The sequence below is a fragment of the Saccopteryx bilineata genome, chromosome 5, assembly GCF_036850765.1.
Source record: "Saccopteryx bilineata isolate mSacBil1 chromosome 5, mSacBil1_pri_phased_curated, whole genome shotgun sequence".
Classification (NCBI taxonomy): domain Eukaryota; kingdom Metazoa; phylum Chordata; class Mammalia; order Chiroptera; family Emballonuridae; genus Saccopteryx; species Saccopteryx bilineata.
This window is the reverse complement of record NC_089494.1, coordinates 108,905,156-108,923,760: the sequence shown is the minus strand read 5'-3', so window position 1 is coordinate 108,923,760 and position 18,605 is coordinate 108,905,156. Positions and strand designations below refer to the sequence as shown.

The 18,605-nt window shown below is 34.3% G+C and overlaps 1 protein-coding gene across 2 annotated transcripts in view; it reads right to left on the bottom strand.

Annotated features, from left to right (window-relative positions):
* Positions 1-18,605, bottom strand: part of ACTR3 (actin related protein 3) — a 59,127-nt gene that overhangs the window by 26,856 nt on the left and 13,666 nt on the right. For both annotated transcript variants that reach the window (XM_066279874.1, XM_066279875.1), the window contains exons 2-3: positions 9,606-9,661; positions 5,014-5,138 (exon numbers count right to left, since the gene is read on the bottom strand). In XM_066279874.1, the coding sequence (XP_066135971.1) occupies positions 5,014-5,138; positions 9,606-9,661 (181 nt within the window). The remainder of the gene's footprint in view (positions 1-5,013; positions 5,139-9,605; positions 9,662-18,605) is intronic.

Genomic DNA, 18,605 nt, shown 5'->3' with positions numbered 1-18,605 from the left:
TATTTCTTAGGGGTGATAATCCAACTGTAACTATTGTTTAGAGATACATAAGATTTAGAAACAACATAAAATTATTTCTACAACATATTTTCAGATGATTCAACTAAAAAATATAATGTAAACATGTCAAAAGGTTAAAATTGTAAGTTTAGATAAAAGATCATTGTCCTAGTCTTTCTGGAATTCTGAAAATTGTCATAATGGAAAAACTTAACCCATGAATAATTAATCCTATGAAAATTACAGTTTATTGCAATTTTCTTAATTTTTAATTTATCAGCTCTTTCATAAGTGTTTTTTCTGTGTCTAATATATAAAACATAGTTGGTAAGTACAGGTGAAAAATAATCATAAGTCAAGAGGTGAAATTTAAAAAAATTTTTTATATATTTGTACAGAATCATGCTTCCAAAATTAAGCCCCAGGGTACTACAACAAATTCACAAAGACAACCTCAAGTACATACTTTAAATTTTCCAAAAATTACAGTGATACTCAAAATCAGTTCAAAACTGTGTTTCTTACTAGTCCAAAGTAATTCAGTCTCAACATTAGGTCATACTATATTTTTTTACTAACAACATTTCTTTAAGAATCTTGAGTTGCCAGTAGCTGGTATAATAAAAACTAAGTACCTCCCCCAAAAAACCCATGGAAAAAGAAACAGTGGTGGCAATGTGCAATCTGATTCAGGTGTGAGAAGTTGTGAAGTGCCTAATAGGCACATGCATCCTAATAATAATTGTGATTAAACAATTAAATAAAAATATTTCCTGTTCAAATAAGTGTCTTATTTTTTCAAATGGCTATTTAGTTGCTTAGATCTAGCTACTTAATAAGAATTGTTAGATATTCCTTTTGGTCTAGAAGGCACTATAAACAATCTTACTGAGACATTAAAGGCACTGAGAAAAATCTGTGAATCGCTACAATAAAATACAATTCTACAACATATACAACTAATGAAAGATTAGTATTACAAATGTATAAAGAATTCCTTAAACAAGCTAATTAAAAAATTTAAGCAATAACTTTAAAATAAGTATAACAAAATAACACAAAAATATAATTATATGCACATGGTACATACTCAATACCTTATGCTGAAAGAACAAGTAAATATCCTGTAGTCACTTAATCAGTAAACCTTTTACCTATTAATTCCTAATACCCACATCTCACCCTAATCTTCTACATACTTTTTAAAGCATTATACTATGACTTCTCCTCTATTTAGGTAAGGAAAAAATGTACTGTACTACGTCATTCATTTCATAACATAACCAGTTTACATATTTCAATGTTCTCAGTGTTATTTTATTGTGCACCAACTGCAAACCACTGGCAGAGAAGCTAAGACATAAACATCCTGTTCACCAGAAGCTCAGTCTAATGAAAGAAATGGATACCAATCTATAGTAAGTTTTTAAAGAAATAAACTACCTAGCACAAGATGCAAAACTTGGCTTCTGAAGAAAAATAGGAAGGCTGGAATTTCTGTATGACAGATGAGCTCATACTTAAGCTGGGTCTTAAAGGAGAAACCCTGTCAATTTTGTTTTCTTGGAGGAGGGAGAAGGAAGAATATGTAGACAGAAAAAGATATAAACAAAGACAAACACTGCATTTACCAAAGAAAGCAGAAGCTAAGAGGAGGTATCCCTTTACCATCTCTATAAAACTGATTCCATACTTCCTCCTTTATTCTCTTTCACCTTTTTACTTTTTATAACTTAAGAGCTCTTCCACATATCAATTAGATCATGTGTGCTCTAGATCCCATCCCCCTAGCTTTCTCAGAGACTGGATTATACTCCATCTTTCCCGTTACTTAAATCTTTTTCTAATGGCTCTCACAATAGCATTTAAACATCTATCTTAAATTCACAACATGCCTCTTCATCTACCTGTCTTTCCTAATCACAGCCAAACCTCAATGAATATTGTCAATTTTTCCTGGCCTACCATTCACAATCCAACCTACTGTAATCTAGCCTTAGTACTCTTTTAAATTATTCTCATTAAGGTTACAAATGACATCCTTGTAGTTAAACACAAACTAATGTATAGGCTCCAGCTGACTTGATACCACAGAAGCATTCCATGATGTTTATCACTTACTTTCCTGTTTACCCCGTCCTCTAAATATGCTTAGTTTCTTTTGCAAGGTTTTCCTCCTCTATCCAAACGTAAACGGTGCACTGATCAGGTCTGTCCCACACTTCTTCCCCAATATACATTCCTTTAGGTAATTTCATCCTTTCCAGAGGTATCTGATACCTTCCAAATACGTATGTCTCCTTTCTGGGCTCCAAAAGACAGATATTTGTATAAAATGTATCAGATGTCTCCCAGATACCTAAAACACAACTTGGTAAAATTAATCTTATCCTCTCTTCCCTACACCACACCCTAGTGTTTCTCCTTAAATGTTCTCAGTCTCAAGAAATAAGGAGGAACAAGGAAACTATCCAGGAGCTGGGAATTATCCTCAATTACTATGTACAAATTACCACCAATATCTTGTTAATCATTCCCTTAAATACCCACTTTTATACTTAGTCAAAAAAATTTTATTTTTACACACATCTAATCAGACTTCTAGATTTAACTATAATTTTACAACCCTCCCAAAAGTAAATATAGAAAGTAGAGGCTGATGTTAAAAGATGCAAGAAGGATGCAATCATCAGAATCCAGAATGAAACAATTAACCAGATCTTTTCCATAAAAGGAAGAAGAAACATCCATATACATAGGATACACATATTCTCCGTAGAGGATGAAGAGACATAACCAAATTCAGTGAGCAGACATTATTTGAATCTTACTTCAAACAGATTAATAATGAGGGAAATTTGAGCCCTGATTAGATTTTAGATATTAAGAAAATGCATACTGTATTTAAAAATAATATATTTAATATATATCTATATTTTTTAAAGTCCTTACCTTCAAAAGATAAGTATTTGTATGTGAAATACCATCTGAGATTTACTTTGAAATAATCTGGGAGGTGAGGGACAATCAAATAAAACAAGTTTGGTCTCAGGTTTTTAACTTCTGAAGCTCTGAGATAGGTCCCTGGGCGTTCATTATATTTCTTCCACTACTTTTATATATGAAGTTTCCCATGATGAAAGGTAAATGTTTGTGTGCACACACACAATTTCCATTTCTGTTTATCCCCACTGCCATCAATGTAGTAAATGTCACTAATATTCCTTACCTAGTATTACAATAGTCTGGTCTTCCCAGAATGATGCTTTGTCCCTAAATAATAAAAACAGCCAATCTATACTGGGTATTCGTTATGTTTAAAGCACAATAATGACTGCTTTTATATACATTATCTCAGTAAGCTCAAAACAATCCTGTACTAAGACTATCTCCATTTTACAGATGAAAAAAAAACTCAGAAAGGCTGAGTTAATGAATGATCTCACAAAGCTAGAAAGTGGCACAGCCAGAACTACAGCCCAAGCAGACAGACTGCAATATTTGTACTTTCAATCCCTACTTACACCCATCATGTCACCCACAGGATACAGTTATATTTTTTAACATGGTCCAACAACACTTTCAACAACCTTATCCTGACCTCCCCATCTAGCCTACCCGTTTCTTTCTACCTCCTCCTCTGTGCCTCAGGCACACTGTTGTTCAGTTCCTGGTTCCCTCATACTTTAGACTCCTGAATATTGGAGTCTGCCTAGAACAACCTTGCCTGCACAATTCACCCAACTAACTCCTATTTTATCATTCAAGCTTCAGTTAAAAGATTTACTCCTCAAAGACATTCCTGCATCCACAAAATAGGTTAGCAACTCCTGATATACATTCCCAGGGTATCCTGTACTTTTCTTTTTGTAACACCCTTAACACTTGTAATTATTTCTTCAGTGCACACATTATAATAGCCTCAAATTCAGGGGAGCCATTTATCTGAAGGAAGTTTATTTACCACTGTATCTCAGCACTTAGTCAAGCTTTGTACACATGGTAGTTGTTCATTAACAAATAAATTATATGAAGAGAAGAAATAAGGTACAAAGGAGGAAATGTGCAAGTCAGGCAAAGTCAATGTTCAAAAATAAGATAAATGCTAGAATGGTGTTTACCTTTTGGTATGGGTAGGGATGATGACTATGGGAGTAGGCACAAAGAAAGCATCTGCTTACTAGATTTACTCTGTATCCTGAACGTTTGCAACTAAGAGTAAAAAATATTTTAAAACTATGTTTCAATTAAGACTTACCTATTTTACTACATATAAATTATACCTCAATTAAAAGAAATATCCCCCCCAAAAAAAGAAAGAGTACCTGACCAGGAGGTGGCACAGTGGACAGAGAGTCAACCTGGGATGCTGAGGATCCAGATTTGAATACCCAAGGTCACCAGCTTGAGCATGGGATCATAAATGATCCCATGGTCACCGGTTTGAGCAAGGTGTCACTGGCTCAGCTGGAGCCCCCAGGTCAAGGCACATATAACAAGCAATCAATGAACAACTAAAGGGCTGCAACCATGAGTTGATGCTTCTCATCTCTCTCCCTTCCTGTCGGTCTCTCTCTCTCTCTTGCTAAAATAAATACAGACAGATAGCAAATAAAAAGAGAGACAAAAAGGGCACAGTAAGAAAGAAAAAGAAAGAGGCACCTCCAGATGACATAAGTTTCAAAAGTAAAGAAGTGATACAGGTTTGAGTAACAACAGGAGAGAAATGTCTCTAAATGTGGCAATGTGTGGAGGTAAGAGGAAGACATTCATATTGATGGTTCTGAGTGGGTATGGAAAAGTAAGTACTACTCACTTGGACAGACTGAAATTTTCCTTTTGGGAAAAAAAATAAAGTTAAAGCAAAATTGAGAGGGGCCACGGGGAAGAAGAAATTTCTATTATAAAGAGGTTGAGCATATTAGGCCTATAACTGAGTGAAATCCCAAATGGCACAATCATTAAACAAATTTTTTGAAAGAAAATATTATTTTTACAAGTCATAAAATATACCTTTGTTGCATATGTAGGTTTTTCTATTGCTTCATCACCAATGAAGAAGTCTAGGTCATCAACACCTTTCATCACCCTCCTTTGAGCTTGATCGCCTACTTTTGCTGACTCCTTAATAGCAATACCTTTAAAATAAAAGTTATTTATACACATCAAAAATGTTATTATTGTCAGGGGAAAAGAATTTATAACTTGTACTTCTTCCATTATAAAGTGCTGTAAAACAAAACATAATCTAGCATATTTAAACTGTCAACCTAAAGCACAAAGGTCATAGGAAACCAATGACAAAATTCACTTAACACAATGAAATCTCAACCCAAAGACAAGGCCTCAAATGTGAAAAGCCAAAATAGTACTGCTCTGGAAATGTTTCAGTTAAATTTTTAAAAACCTATGTTAAGATCTACATATTTTGATTTTATACTCCCACCAAATCAACATATGCTTGATGGACAATCAGAAAGAAAAAACTAAAAAAACACTAACAAATGACAATAAAAAAATTACAAGGGGATTTTTTTTTAAAAAAAAAAGCTTTCTTCATATTTCTATGCTATTTGCACTATTAAGGATTAGTGACTTAAATATAACACTGATATACAGTTCTATTAAACTTTAATCATATACAAAAAAATTAAAATCTTTAGCTAAAACTCACAACAATCCCCTTAAATAACTTCAGAAATTCAGTATTGTTCTAGACCTAAAACTTGTTATGCATTTCTTGTTATAAATTTCTAAATCCACCAAGTTAAATAGTCCTTAATTATTAGTATAATCACCTATATATAATAACTACATGCAGTATCTGTAAGATAAATAATTTAAAAATTATTCTCTGCATACACTTAATCTGGCATTCAACTTTTTACACTTTCATTTAGTAACAATTATAACCTTAATAAGGTGGGTAGAAAATACTGAAAGAAAAAAATTCTAAATTCACAGCCTACTCCTTCTAAGTGTTAAAGCTCCTCTAACAATTCATTTATAATGTGCAAAGACATCCAGATAATTCACTATACGTTTCCTGGAAAACAAGGACATATGAAAATAACTTTGAAGCATATCTATAGTCTTTCCAGATCAAATATCCATGCTCATCAGTGGCACTGACTATATCTGCTAATTATAAACACTGTACCTGCAGCATTAAAACGGGTAGAGTGAAAAAACACTAAAACCAAAAACCTCCTTTCAGAAGACAAATTTTTAATATATTGCTACTTTTCATAAGACAATGAAAACTACCAGGTGGGTACTGGAAATATCAGGGGCGGATACTTTGTAAAGTTTATGACTGCCTAGCCACTATGCTGTATACCTGAAACTAATACAAAATAACATTGTATGTAATCCCTAAGAAAAAAAAATACAATGGCCTGACCAGTCAGTGGTGGTGCAGTGGATAGAGTGAGAATCACGGTTCAAAATCCAGAGGTAGCTGGCTTGAGTGCAGGATCTGGTTCAAAGCCGAGAGGTTGAGTGCAGGATCATCAAGAGCCCAAGGTCTCTGCTTTGAGCAAGGGGTTACTGGCTCAGTTTAGCTCCACCCTGCCCCATCAAAGCACGTATGAGAAGCAATCAATAAAAAAACTAAAGTGAAGCAACTGCAAGTTGATGCTTCTCATCTCTCTCTCTCTCTCTTAAAACAATAATACAATGAAAATTTAAAACTGCATATTTTGGCAGAGAGATGAAACAGAGAAAGGGTACAAAGATGATGAGAACCTAAGGCTTAAAATATAAAGATTATAAGGATCTTCAACAGAAATAAAATACAGCATAAACAAAATCAACTTTTTCAAAGATGAGACACATCAGTATTCTTCTCAAATAAATGTCTAATCACAACATAATGTCTTATAAAAGATTACAAATTTAAGAGATTGCAAAATCAGCCCTGGCTGGTAGGCTCAGCAGTAGAGCATCGGCCCAGCGTGTGGAAGTCCCGGGTTCAATTTTCAGTCAGGGGACATAGGAGAAGTGCCCGTCTGCTTCTCCACCCTCCTCCCCTCTCCTTCCTCACTATCTGTCTTCCCCTCCCACAGCCAAGGCTCCACTGGAGCAAAGTTGGCCCGGGCACTGAAGATGGTTCCATGGCCTCCACCTCAGGTGCTAGAATGGCTCTGGCAGCAACAGAGCAACTCCCCAGATGGGCAGAGCATCACCCCTGGTGGGCATGCCAAGTGTATCCCGGTTGGGTGCATGCAGGTGTTTGTCTGACTGCCTCTCCACTTCTAACTTCAAAAAAATACAAAAAAATACAAAAAAAAAAAAAAGATCGCAGAATCTGCATTTTATGGGTTGAATTGTGTCCCACAAAAAAAGATATGTTGAATTCCTAACCTCAGAATGTGACTTTCTCTGGAAACAGGGTCTTTCAAGTTAAAATGAGGTTATTAAGGCAGCCCCTATTTCATGACTGATGTCCTTATAAAAAGGGGAAACTTGGGACACACACAGAAGATAGACAATATGAAGACATACAGGAGAAAACAACCAAAGGACTTTGTATACAAGCCAAGAAATGCCAAGGATTCTCAGCAAACACCAGACACTAGAAGAGGCAAGGTTTCTCCCCAAGAGCTGTCAGCAAGATCAGGGTCCTGTTGACAAGTTCATTTTGGACTTCCAGACTCCAGAAATCTACATTTCTGCTGTTTTCAGCTACCCAGGTTTTTGTTACTTTGTTACAGCAGCCTTAGGAAATTAACAGAAGCCCATACAATGGTCTAACAACACTAAACTCATATATAGAAGTGGGCAAAAGTAGGTTTACACTTAAAATAAATAATGCAATAATTTATAAAAGAATAAACTGTTTCACCTTTCACATAACTCACAACTGTAAGCCTACTTTTGCCCACACACATAATAACTAAAGTACTAGTCCAAAAAAGTCACCAATAGAGCCAATATGTCATCAAATCTTTTAACAAAGAATAAATAAACTGAAATATAAATGTGGGGGAAAAGAAAAGCAAACCTATCCCTCAGTTAGACACAGACAAAAATACCAACAAACTAAGACCACTATACACACATGAATAAGCTATTTCATCAGTGTCACCTAAAATCCATTCTAGGTATTAAAGAATTGGACTTAAGTAATTTCTTAAAACCAATTCCTAGAAAAGTATTCAAAATGTATATCAGAAATGCAAAAGTCAAATAGGCTTGTTCCCAAAGACTGAAAAATTATATAAAGCTTTGCTTTTAAGTACAATTTTGACATTGTATTTCGTCTATTTCACACATTTCATTTTCTTGCTATACAAAAGACAAAACAGCCTGACAAGGCGAGAGTGCAGTGGATAAAGCTTGGGACACAGGGGACCCAGGTTTGAAACCCCAAGGTCTCTCTGGCTTGAGCGTGGGATTGTAGACACAATCCCCATGGTTGCAGGCCTGAGCCCAAAGTACGCTGGCTTGAACCCAAGGTCACTGGCTCAGGTGGAGCCCCTGGTCACAGTATATATAAGAAGCCAATCAATGAGGTGCCACAACAAAGAATTGGACCTTCTCATCTTTTCCCCTCCTGTCTGTCTTTCTCTCTCTCTCTCTCTCTCTCTCTCTCTCTCACACACACACACACACACACAAAAGATGAAACTGACCTGCTCATGTGCAATGAGTCCCCAATTGAAACTAAAGACCTGCAGTTTTTGGCAAGCCTAGTAATTTCTGCCTAGTTCTCAGCTTCACTATTTCTGAAATCTAAGCTGCTTTCACTACTCTTTGCATATTTATTTTTCCGTTTCTTTCTCCTTTTCATAAACCAATAAAAATACACAAAAATATTCAAATAGTCACATAAATACAACCTTGCAAAACTACTGACACTCCCAAGATTAAATGATAAAGACAACCAAGCAAAGGTTCAAAAGATTTGTCATCTAATAAGCTAAATTTTTAATTAAGCAGTAGGACAAGTAGATCAGAGGTGTTACTATATAAAATGCAAAAGGTGAATTGTTTAAAAGTCAAAAGTATAAAAGTACACCCACCAGGGACCAGAAACATAATCCATGCTAACAAAAGCACTAACAAACCAAATGTGAGAGTATTTTTAAAAAACTACTGAAAGTTGTTGGTCAATTAAACAAAAACAGGACAGAACAATAACACTGTGTGGTTATATCAAAAAATAGCTAGTTAACATCTCTAAATAGAAAATGCCATCCTTATTCTGAAACATGGGCTCTCATCAGGGATGTCAACAAGCACAAGGCCCTGCAGACAGTAACCATACCCACAAACCAAAGAGCAGTCTTCACAGCTGTGTGATAGGAGAGGCACTACTTAATACTCACCTATTACAAGCACACACCGGTAACAGCAATATCCTTAAAGCAGAAGGTTGTTTAATTCATTCATTTTTGTCTTTATAAAAAAGATATTTGGGAGATTTGTTAAATGGAGCTAAACAGAGAGCTGAAATGAATGGTTAGAAGTATAGAAATGAGACCACACTTTACAAACTATGCATTTAAAGATTAAATATAACAGTATATCAGAAATGATTTTCTTCTACTTTAAGAAAAGATCTTTAACAAATTAATGTGTGGCTTAAAAGAAACACTTACAGGAAGGAATGATAAACTGTGGTTCTGTATTTCCAGCATATCCTAGTTTTGTATACCTGAAAAACAAAGAATTTTATAAGGATTTCACTTACATCATAGCAATTATGAATTTGTTAGATTTCCATTTATTACATAATAAGGTTCGTGGTGGGTAGATAATGCATAAAATTCCATAGCTTCAGTTCATTTAAAATCTATACTTCTAAAATTATAAATATCCATAGATTTAACCAGAGAAATTCTACTTCTAGAAATTGATCCTGCAGAAATATTCATACATATGAGAAGTAACATATAACAGGGCCATGTTATTGTATATACACATGTATATATATGCATATATACTGACTCTTTTTGCTATAATCTTACTTATAACAGCAAAAGGGGAAATAACCATCAAATGAAACGAAATAGGCTAAATTTATGATATGAAATGGTATATAGCTATTTAAAAAGGAGATTGAAGAAGGTCTTTATGTACTGATAGAAACAATTGCAAAATGTACTGTTAATTGAACAAAGCAAGGTACAGAACAATTTTTCAAGTATTCTATATTTGTATAAAAGTAAAGGGACAAGGTAAAAACAGACAAAATAATAGTTGATTGCATAAGCAAAGAATAGTATCTCTGAAAGAGCATAAAGAAATCAGTAATTTTAGTTGTCCCCAGGGAAGAAAATTGGGGTAGTAGGTGATGGTCAGAGGTGCGAAGGTTTTACTGCATAGAGTTTTAATTGCAACAGTCTCATACTATTTGAACACATTACTATTCATTAATAAATAAATTGTTTAGCTGTTCTGCCATAGTGAATTCCACCTAAATTCTCACAATAACAAAATAATAAATAACAAGTAATGTATTGGGGGCTACTTGTGAGATAGCTGGACACCTTTTGGCCGTGCGGCCTATTAACTACCTATGAGTGCTTTAGAGAGAAAGTAACAATACATATTCAAACCCATTGCTAAAGAGTAGGGACGTAAATTGCTGACATTCTTTTATTCTTATAATATCCACAGGATTTTTTTCCTAATATAAAAAGGGGGGAATCTCTGGGGGTATTTTAGCCCCAAAGCTTTGTTTGAGAACCTGAGAGTGAGTGCCAAAGAGACTAAATCATTAAAAATAACAGAAATACATAAACTGTTCAAAATGTGATAATGCTCTACTGACTAAATTCCTTCAAAGATTCCCCACTGTCCATGTTTTAAATGATAAACAAAACATCTTTACAAGGTATACAAAAGAGCCCCTTTAATAACTGGCTCCTGACAACCTCCCCCAGCAACCCTGACATTACACCAGATGCCCTCCCTACCCATAACACTTCTGAATTTCTGAGCAGACCAACGCATTTCAGGCCACAAAGCCACTTTTTTCACTGTTCAACTACAGAAAATGAGCTACTTTCAACACTGATTGCAACAACTAAACTCTTACTCATTCTGAAAACTTCAGATTAAATAACCCTGCCTCTGTATGAAAATTTTCATAACCTCCAAGAGAGTTGATTACCTCTGCCCTTGTGAATACAGGTATTATTTAATAATAATTCCTACGCCTTGAGACTCCCTCAGCTAAAAAATAAGAAGTAACTCAATATTGTTCAGAGTATTAAATAAGATGAGACATTAAGCACCTGGCACAGAGTACACATTCAATACCTGTCAACTCTATAATTACTCTTTTCCTCCACTCTCTTAAATTTTTCATTTCTTCAATCAGATAAAGGCCATACAGACACCTGAACTTTTAAACGCTTACAGTTACAGTACAAATTATTCCTTTATCTATAAACCAAAGTCAGTGTGTAGAAGATTTTTCAGATTATAGCTTATATCTGATATTTTTATCACACTTCCAATGTCAACTTTTTTTTATTCTTCCAAATCAAGAGTCTCTTATTAATGTGAAAATTTTGTGTGTAGTAAAACAGAACTCCTGTAATAGATAAGATGTCAGCATGACTCGAGAGCTCACATTCCCCTGGTTTGGGGACATAATAGTTAAAATTATTAAAATACATAAAACCAACATCAACTGATATGAATAATCTATTCTCATTGAATTACTAAAAACCACTATAATCTATCTGATAAAGAGTGTAAAATCAGTTAAAACACTACTCGAAAGACTACAAGCTACAGTGGAACTGACTGTGCCTTATCAAAATAAAAACATTTAAAACATGACACTGGCCAAACTGTCTGGGCCACAATACCAGAAAGTCTACAGTCTGACTAACACTTAGTGGAAGGATTAATACCTAATTATTCCCATTTGCCACCACAGCAGTTCAACTCATATATACAACAAATACCCTAACAAACAACACAGGGAATATCTTGCTTTCAATTCTGACCTCCACCAAGGAGAACAGAATAATCTTTCCCAAATCTCACTGCTTACCTCAAAAATCTTCAAATGAGGCTGTACTGCCTACAAAATTAAATACAAAATTGTTCCTGTTTCTATAAAATGAGTGATTGTAATAGTTCCTATAGTTCCCTTTCAGACAAAAATATTTTAATTAAATCCTTCAGATGAATATTAAAGTTCTCCATAATAAGCCCCAATTCTACTGTACATGCATGTCTCCCCTCATCTGCTCCCATGAACACAACCTGAAGCATACTCATTTTCACCTACATGACTTGCACATTTCCCCTCCACATATTATCTGTGCTTACACTTCACCCTTTCAGAAAAGCTCTCACAATTTAGGACTCCTCCGTGAAGTTTTTCCTGATCACTTGAACTATCAGTCGTCCTTTCTTTAAATAAAGTCTTTATCTCTTCCACTCCCTGAATATGTATTACAAGCCTGTATTATTTTTATGTGTGTAAAATAACAGCTCCCAAATATGATATTAAGATATCTGAGGCAGACATTCTATTACAGTAGAAAATCTCTTAAGAAACTTCCATTTAAAAAATTCACCAATACTCCATTCTTTGTCAAAATCAAATTCCCTCAATTGAGCATATTCCTCAATAAATTACTTTCAAAACAAATACCAAGAGTCTAATGAACTTATTAATACAAAACAGTCAAAACAAGTATGTTCTTCCCCAAAACACACATACGCACACAAAAATATATAAAGTACATCAACTGTATGGATTTATCATTACATCTAATCATTTGTACCATAGTTAAAACTCCATAGCAAAATATTTTTCTAATGTGAGGTGACAGCCAAATATATTTACTAATGTTCTACAGCCTAGATTTTAAAATTTAAATAATATTCCTAAAGAACAAAATCATGTGAAGTTTAAATACACTGGATACAGATTTCTAAATTATAGTAATTAATGATTATCATAGATGACACTATTTTTACCAATTAAAAAAATATGAGGGGAAATTTTTAAGTTCACTTAAATTTAAAAGTTGCTTAGTCTTGGTCTTGACAGGGTAGCTCAGTAGATAAAGCATCATCCCAGCGCAGAGGTCGTGGGTTCAATCCACAGTCAATGACTGTACAAATAATTGGAACTACTAAGTAGAATGGCGAGTTAATGCTTTTCTCTATCCCTTCCGCTCTCTCTCTCCCTTTCAATCTCTCACAAGTTAATGGGAAAATTAAAAATAAATAAATAAAAGTTGCTTAGCTTCTAAAAGTTAATTTGGTTCAAAAAAAAATGTGGTATAGAATACAATAAAAATAGAAAAAGTCACAAATCCTGGAAAAGATTTGTTGAGTCAGGCCAAACCCTCAAAAATTCACATTTTCTCTGGTAGAGAGAGAGCAAAGTGCTAGATAACAAAATAAGAATTTGTCTCTTTTTAAACACTCTTATATACTATTAGCAAACTTTAAAAAATGCTTTGAAAATTAAGCTTTGAAAATACTCAAAAATTCAAAGTTCAGAAACTGTTTAGAAAATACATCACGAAAATAAAAATATCAGAATAGGACTACAGAACACTCAGGCTTAAAAAATACATTTTAATGCTCCTATAAAACACTTTAGTGCTCACATATGTGCAGAGAATAGAAGCATTTAGGTAGGGAGGAGGAAAGATGAGAGGAAAAGAATTCAATAAAACTTGAAGGAACAACTGAGACTAAAAGTGGAATCTAAAAGGATGAGCTGAAAAATCACATTTCCAACACTTTACATATTAGTATATATAAAACACAGTAATATCTGAAGAGCACACTCTAATAAACTAGAAGGGACTTGGGTATAGCTATAAAAGGTTTGCTTAAAAACTTCTAAATTTTCTTTATATAAAATTAGAAAAAGTATAAAATAGTAAATTTATTTAAAACTTACAAATAAAAGCTTTTCAAATGTAAAATTCCATTAACCAAAATTAACTACCAGTTTTTATATTTGAAATAGCTAAGACATATAGCTATCACAGAGAAGAAACTTTTCAAGCAGATTGCAGAAAAAGAATTTTTTACTTTTTCCCTGCATTAAAAAAAATTAAAAAACCCTTTCTCAGAGACAGAAAAAGATATTTCATACAAATGAAAATAAAAAAAGTTGAGGTAGCAATACTTATCTTTGACAACACAGTCTTAAGGCTGTAATAATACACAAAGGACACTACATAATGATAAATAGAGCAATCCAACAAGAGGATATAACCCTTAAACACACTAATGCATTCAACACAGGAGCACCTAAAATATGTAAATATGTAAAGCAAATGATAGACCTTGAAGGCAGAAAATCAACAAGTAATCAGCAACCTTAAATAACACACTAAATCAGATGGATTTCACTGATGTTTAGAGCATTTTACCCCAGAGCAGCAGAACATATATTCTTAAGTGCACATGGAACATTTTTTAGGACAGACCACACATTAGAACACAAAACAAGTATTAATAAATTTAACAAGAATGAAATTATATCAAGCATCTTCACTAATCATAATGGTATAAAACTAGAAACCAATCAGAAGAAAACAAAACTGGGCCTAACCAGGTGATAGCACAGTGGATAGAGTGTTGGACTGGGATGTGGAGGATCCAGTTTCGAAGCCCCTGCGGGCTTGATCGGGGGCTCACCAGCTTGATAGCGGAGTCATTGGCTTGAGCAAGGGGTCACTCACTCTGCTGTAGCCCCAGGTCAAGGCATATATGAGAAAGCAATCAATAAACTAAAGAGACTAAGGAGTTGCAACGAAGAATTGATGCTTCTCATCTTCCTGCCTGTCTGTCCCTCACTGTCTCTGTCACCAAAAAAAAAGAAAGAAAGAAACCTGAAGAACACACAAAGACATACAGGCTAAATAACATGTTACTAAACAATTATTAACTTAACAATGAGATCAAGAATGAAATCAAAATATACCTTGAAACAAAGGAAAATGGAACATAACAATAATAAATCTATGGGACACATTCCTAACATTAGGACTGAAAGGAATTCTAAGAGAAAAAAAATCACAGCATTACAGGTCTATCTAAACCATGAAAAATCTCATATAATAACATTTTAAGCTGACACTTAAAGGAGTTAGAAAAAGAACAAACAAAACTCAAAAGTGAGTAGAGGAAAGGAAATAATAAAGATCAGAGCAGAAATAAACAGTCTAATTAACAATATCAAAAGATCAATGAAACAATGAACTGGTTCTTTGAAAAAATAAAAACTGACAAACCTTTAACCAGACTCATCAAGAAAAAGAAAGGACCCAAAAAATAACATCAGAAATTAAAGAGAAGAAATAATAACTGACATCAAAGAAACACAAAGGAGTGTAAGAAAATATTATAAACAACTATACAGTATGCCAACATATTGGACAGTATGGATAAGAGGATAAATTCCTAGAAACATACAACCTTCCAAAACTAAATAAACAGATTATAAAAAGTAAAACTGAAGCAATAATCAAAAACTCCCAACAAACAGACCTGAACTGGAAAACTTCACCAGTGAATTGTAGCAAACATCCAAATAAGAATTAAGGCACTGGCCAGCTGGCTCAGTGGATAGAGTGTTGGCTTGGCTTATAGATGTCACGGTTCAACTACCAGTCAGCGCACACAAGTGAAGTGACCATCTGCTTTTCCCTCCCTCCCTCGCCCCCTTCTCTCCATCTTCCCCTCCAGTAGCCAGCGGCTCTACTTGTTCAAGTGTAGGCTTCAAGCACTGAGGATAGCTTGTTGGACTTGAACATCCGCCCTAGATGAGGGCTGCCATGTAGATACTGGTCAGGAGCAAGAGTCCGGAAGGATGGGGGAGAGGAAGGGAGGGAAAAAACACAAAAAAGAATTAACATCTATCCTCCTCAAACTATTCCACAAAATCCAAGAGGAGGCAAGACTCCCAAATTCATTTGACCAGGTCAGCATTATCCTAATTTCAAAACCAGATGAAGACACTACAAAGAAAGAAAATTATAGGCCAATATCCCTGATGAACATACATGCTAAAATTCTCAACAAAATATACTGTTCACAAAAATTAGGGGATATTTCAAAATGAATATGAAATGATAAAATATTCCTTAATTTTTGTGAGCAGAATTAAGGGATATTTCAAAATTAATATGAAGCAATAAAATATCCCCTAATTTTTATAAGCAGATTAGGGTATATTTCAAAATAAATATGAAGCAATAAAATATTCGCTAATTTTTGTAAGCAATGTATTAGCAAACCAGATCCAACAATACATGAAAAAAAACTATGCACCATGATCAAATGGGATTTATTTTGGAGATGATGGCTGGTAAAATATCCTCAAATCAATTAACATGATACACAAGCCACATAAACAAAATGAAAACTAAAAACCATTAGATCATAGCAATGGAACAGAAAAAGCATTTGATAAAATCTAGCACCTATTTATGATCAAAACTCTTAGCAAAATGGGACTTAAGGAAACATACCTAAACATAATAAAGAACATATATGACAAATCCACAGACAACATCATACTCAATGGGAAAAACTATATACAAGCGTTTCCCTTAACATCAGGAACAAAAAAGGGATGGTCACTTTCACCACTCTTATTCAACATAGTCCTAGCCACAGAAATCAGACAAGAAGAAATAAAAGGCACCCAAATTGGAAAGGAAGAAGTAAAACTGTCAATATTTGAAGATGACATGATTCTGTATATAGAGAACTCTAAAGATTCCACCAAAACAATACTAGAACTGAAAAATGAAATCAGTAAAGTAGCAGAATACAAAATATTCAGAAAACAGTTGCATTTTTACACACCAATAATTATCAGAAAGGGAAACTAAAAGAACAATTCCATTCACAACTGCTTCAAAACAAATACGTAAAATACCCAGGAATAAATTTAACCAAGGATATGACCTGTACTAAAAGAAATTGTAAGACACTAAAGAATGAATTTTAAGATAAAAATAAGTGGAAAGCATATACAATGTTTGTGCATTGAATAATAAACATTATTAAAACATCTGTACTATCCAAGCAATCTACAGATTCAACTAGTTTTTATCACAATACCAATGGTATATTTCAAACTAGAAGAAATACTCCAAAACTTTATATGAATCACAAAAGACACAAAATAGCTACAGCAATTGTGAAAAAGAAGAACAAAGTTGGTTGGAGGAATCATGCTACCTGATATCAAACTATACAAGGCCAAAGTACTCAAAACTGCATGGTACAGGCATAAAAACAGACATACAGATCAATGCAACAGACTCGAGAGCCCAAAAATAAACTCATGCAGATCTAGTCAATTATTTGACAAAGGAGACAAGAACATATAGTGGAACAAAAATAGTCTACATAATAGTGTCGGGGAAATTAAACAGATACTTCCAAATAAATGAAACTAGACAATCTTCTAGTTTAAACTAGAAGAATAAACTCAAAATGTATTAGATTTAAATGTTGTCTGACCGGTGGTGGCTCAGTAGATAGAGCGTTGACCCAGGACACTGAGGTCCCCAGTTCAAAACCCTGAGGTTGCTGGTTTGTGCGTGGGATCTTCGACATGATCCCAAGGTCACTGGCTTGAACCCAAAGGTAACTGGCTTGACCAAGGGGTCACTGGCTCAGCTGGAACATAGGAGAAGCAATCAGTAAACTCAAGTGACACAACTATGGGGAGATGCTTCTCTTCTTACCTCATTTCTCTCTCTCCCTCCCTCCTTCCCACCCTTCCTTTCTTCCTTTCTCTCTCACTAAAACAAAAAAAAAAAACCCCAAAACGGTCTATACACAATCTACTGCCCATCAAATCAATTCCAAACCACTGTGCCCCATTTTAACTGTTTCTGAAATAAGGCAGGATATAAATAATACAAACTACTTGCTGTCCCACAGCTGCAAATAGAGATAATAAATTCTAGGTAGGACAATCTTAACTGATCCCCCTCAAATTTTTTGGAACTCCTTCCTGACTTCCCTTTAGCAATAAAATATTTACTAGGAATAATGGAATATTATGCACGAGACTATAACTTGAAGAGTGAATAAAAAAGATATGCTGCCATCATACAGCTCTCAATTTAGCTTACATACACATTGACAAAGTGTTCCTTCCCTTCCATCATATCCTAGTTATGCTTTACAGAGTATTTGGTCAAGTTCAGCTCCTTCATAAACCATCCCCCAAATACTACAACCCTTACTAATCTTTTCAAACATCTGAAGACTAAAATATCATCCTTAATTATTGCAAACAAATTAGTTTCATCTCTGGAATTAAACTGTAAGCTAAGATCATGCTACATAGCTTTCTGTCTATACTATTACTACTTCCTTGCATTGCAAACCTAACATACCCAAACTCACTTTTCCACTTTTCCCACCTCACTTTGTTTCCTCCCACTGTTCTCTCACCTGGTACACCAGCCTTATATCTCTGCCTGTATCAATTCTTTACTCATCTTGGAAGGCCTATTTCAGTTATTATCTCTACCAGGAAGACTTTTTCATCTTCACCTATAATTTAAAAAAGTTTCATTTCTACCTGCCAGAATATTTATCACATTGTCATAATTACTTGTGCACATGTAAGCTTC